The 3,923-nt window shown below is 37.0% G+C and overlaps 1 protein-coding gene across 3 annotated transcripts; it reads right to left on the reverse strand.

Annotated features, from left to right (window-relative positions):
* Positions 1-600: 600 nt before the first annotated feature.
* LOC129290365 (54S ribosomal protein L51, mitochondrial) lies at positions 601-3,330 on the reverse strand. Of its 3 annotated transcripts, none has more exons than XM_054927118.1 (4): positions 3,145-3,330; positions 2,389-2,468; positions 1,202-1,308; positions 601-1,112 (listed from the first exon to the last, which is right to left on the reverse strand). In XM_054927118.1, exons 2-4 carry the CDS (start codon positions 2,466-2,468, stop codon positions 940-942), a joined length of 360 nt encoding a protein of 119 aa, XP_054783093.1. In that variant the 5' UTR covers positions 3,145-3,330; the 3' UTR covers positions 601-939. The 3 variants fall into 3 exon arrangements, with proteins under 3 accessions (XP_054783093.1, XP_054783091.1, XP_054783092.1); XM_054927116.1 differs by having other exon boundaries at positions 3,137-3,330; XM_054927117.1 differs by having other exon boundaries at positions 3,091-3,330.
* Positions 3,331-3,923: the final 593 nt, after the last annotated feature.

Here is a 3,923-nt window from a genome sequence, read left to right on the forward strand (position 1 = left end):
TATGAAGATGAAGAAATACTGCAGTCATTGACTCGTTTCAAAGCATGGGAGTCGAGTCTCATTGAACAAGATAGAATTTTGAGAGCTGTGGGGTTTCAAGGAATCTCGGGCTCTTCAACATGCTGCTACCCGGAAAGTCCCTATCTCGTGCTCCCCCCAGTGGCTTCTAAAATCTCAATCACTGGGTTTATTTCCGATAGCTTTGTGAGAAAGTGGTACTGTGTGTGTGCATACAAGAATTTCTCTAGCTTTTGTAGGTTCTCATCTGCATTCAGCTTTCTTATCCAATGAACTTGTGCAACCAATACTAGCGTCCTCCCCTTCCTTTTATATTAATGTTGAGATCCTTGGTGTCACCTGAAGTTACTGCTTTGTCTTCAACTTCTCCAGCCACTTGTAATTTTTTTTCCAGTATTGTCTCCCCATCAGATGCTACTTCTGAGCTACCAGTCTTCCTGCACTTCCTAATTATTCCTGCTATCTCTCTCAGCAAGCCATGAGATCAATTAATGAACATTTGCGACTATCCAACGATATTATTGAAAAGCTTCTTTAAGAGACACATTTAATTTTAGGAGAGTAATTTGAGACACTTCAAACTTAGAGTACCAATTGCACACGTTACATAAAGTTAGAAGACCGGAGTTCTAAATCTTTCTCACCAGAATCTAACGAAGTTAGCCAAGCCTACGAAAAAGCTACTCTAAAACTGAAGAAGAGTGAAATGTATTAATAATATAATACATTTGACTGACCCTGATCTGCGATGCAGTTAAAGCTCAGTTTACTGCGCAATATAAGAGTGGAGGAAGAGAGAATCATAGCAATCAGAAGAAAAGAAAATATTTGATAAGTTCGCAGTGATTGGGACAGGTTAAAAGCTGGGCAACTTAGACTTTCGCAGCAAGAAGGATTCCTAGTAACATGGATCTGAGCGAATTAAAATCTCACAGCAGTCGTCCATGTACCTTGCACACTAGGGTGCTTGGTTACATGTCTAGTCCTCAGTTTCACAACTTTTCTTCCTAATGCATTCCTTAGCCTGGTCGCATGGAGAAGTATGTCTTCTGGATCCATATTCTTAACACATATCACCCGGTGGTTGTGGTTCTCTGCATTTCATAAGACACTCTTCCAATTAAAACTTGATACAAGTTTCAGCAACTAAGTTACAACCTACAAGTGTGCTTGAAAGCCTTACTGTAGAAGCCCTTCAGATGGGGATGCTGACCACGAATAAGTTCTGTAACCACCTCCAGTTGAGGATTCTTCTCCTTAAAAGCTGGCAACTGAGACTCCATAAATGCCCTAACACACATTGAAAACGTCAAAAATTCCTCTTCAACCATAAAAAAGGATGAGAAAGACAGTTTATAATAGAATTCTGGACCCGCAGGAAGGCAACAGGAAGGAGAACATCAGGAAGTGGACAGTGAACAAGACAGAAGGAAGGACAAACGAATCAGTGACAGTAATGCAATGATTCCGTGTTCAAAGTAACTAACACTAGGACAATAAAATAAGGTCCGAATAAATAGTGATAGTAAAAGCACCAAACAAGCAAGAACTACTTGTCATTTAAAAATGCTGACCAACATCTCTGTAAGAAATGTGGGTGCTCAATGTAAAGTTCACTGATTCACCTAAGGAAACTTCTTTTACAACCCAGAAGAATGGCGGTGATCAGATCCCCTGCTTGGAAATTATTTACAGCCAAAGTGAAGGGAAATAGTCCTTCCTGAAGAAGCATACAGCGCCAAGAATAAAATATACAATTTCTTGACCAAGAAAGATGTGCTTTTGTTTTGTATCTATCAAATTAGCAATATAAAGTCCCAAATAATGTAGCCAACTTATCCAGGGCAACAGAGAAAAACACTTGAAAAGAAATTATCAATTTAGTGATTCATTACCAGCCCTGAAACGGAAAAACAAAAGTCTGTCACTGAAGATCAAAAGTGATTATCAAAATTGGGAACCTATAACTACTAGACCCCTCATGAATATCAAGCATAAGCTCATAAAAGAGGAAATTTGCAGCAAAACCCAGGGACTATTCATAATTTTCAAATTCATTCTTTAGCTCAAAGACATTTGGGAAAAAAACAATAAACTTAACGTGAAATGATCATGGCTGTTAACTTACATGTTAGTTATTGATGAATGATAAAAGTATATCAAACTTAATGATAAAAGTATATCAAACTTAATTGTCCTCGAATGAAAGAAGCAGATCATGGGAGCAATAAAACCTATAAAATGGCATGCATAGGATACAGAAGTACTTAAATTCACCCTTGCAATTAATTTTGCAAAAAAGCTACAAACAAATAAACCCTGATTAAAATGAAAAACAAGACTTGAAATTCATAACAATGACAAGCATACCTTATTCCTCTGCTACTTCCACCCCAATCGCAATAGCTCACAATCAGCTTCTGCAGTTGCCAAGCACCCCTCAAAGCCATCTGATTGATTCAAAAAGAGAAGTGTTTGAGAGAAAATTAAATGGTTAAAAATAGATATGACGTCGAGAAGAGAGATGGTTAAACAGAATCAAGGACCTAGTTTTATTTTTTCTTTTTTGGGGGGGAGGGGTTTTGGGGGGGGGGGGGGTTGGGGCGCAGAGATGTGAGTGCACTGAGCAATCTGACTAAGATCAAATGCTGACTGTTACAGCGGACGACTAATCTAGCAGAATGCTGCAAGGGGTGATAAACGGCAACACACCATATTATATATATATATATATATATATATAATTTTCCAGCAAAGCGTACAACCCGTTCCTTCCCCTCTCAACATTTCCTCCAGCGAAAAAGTAAAGAAGCCACCACTGGCATAAACAAATACATGATGTTCGATAGATATTTCATGTTGTATGGAAACCAAAAAAATATATAAAGCAAAACATAATAATGAAGGATATCGAAAACCGGCATTTAGAATCATTGATCTAAAAAGCTTCTCTGCAAGGGGCCATTAGAATTATATTGAAGCCCCCTTTTCACTTGAAGGCCACTGCAAAGAACTCCATATTTTAAACTAGCAAAGGTAGTCAGGATTCAGTAAGAAAGTAAAAGAAATTGCCTGAAGGATTGAGCCGAGAATGATAGAGACAGACGGTGAATCTCACCCGCTCACCGTGTGAGATTGAGCGTAGAACGAGAGAAAGATTGACGAAGAACGCAGCAGCAAGTTCAACGGAAACAGCAGGAGTGAAGATCAGAGCCTCAGGTGATGTCGTCTTCTGGTTAGTGAGAGGTAAGGAGTCGCCGGCGTTAGGAGAAATGGGGAAAAGGTGTTAGGATTTCAGATTGTGCGAATGGTGGAGACGACGTCGTGGACTTGGGCCAAGGAGTTTCATCTTTATTGTTGTCACGAAGTCCATTTAGTTGTTGGACTTGGGCCAAGGAGTTTCATCTTTATTGTTTTAGTCATTGAAAGTGTAAAATTCATTTTCAATTTTTTCAACTATCAATTTAATCATTAAAATTTAATTTGAAACAATTTAATTTATATAATTCATTAACCTAAAATAATTTAATATTTATAATTTTTTATTTGATATAATTTATTTTTATAATTTTTTAACTCAGTAGATTATAAATATGTATTGGTAATTAAAATTCAATAACTAAATCAATAATTGAAAAAAAGTTTAAAAATTAAAAATTATATTTTTTTTATTTATCCACATTTTCTACCTTTTAAATTTAATTTTTCACATACCTATGGATCAAGTCCATGGGCTTTCCAATTTGTTTAAAGCCCATTTAGTCACTGGATAAGGAGTGTTGAAAAGTTGGGTTCAAAACGGGTTAGTATCAAGTGTGACTGTAGGAAAAAGAGGGTGTCTCCACTTCCTTTCTCTCCATTTTTCTATTATCACCCTTGAATTAAAATTTTTCAACAGGTCAAAT

The sequence above is a fragment of the Prosopis cineraria genome, unplaced genomic scaffold, assembly GCF_029017545.1.
Source record: "Prosopis cineraria cultivar Desert tree isolate PC_DT_omini unplaced genomic scaffold, ASM2901754v1 PC13, whole genome shotgun sequence".
NCBI classification, from domain to species: Eukaryota; Viridiplantae; Streptophyta; class Magnoliopsida; order Fabales; family Fabaceae; genus Prosopis; species Prosopis cineraria.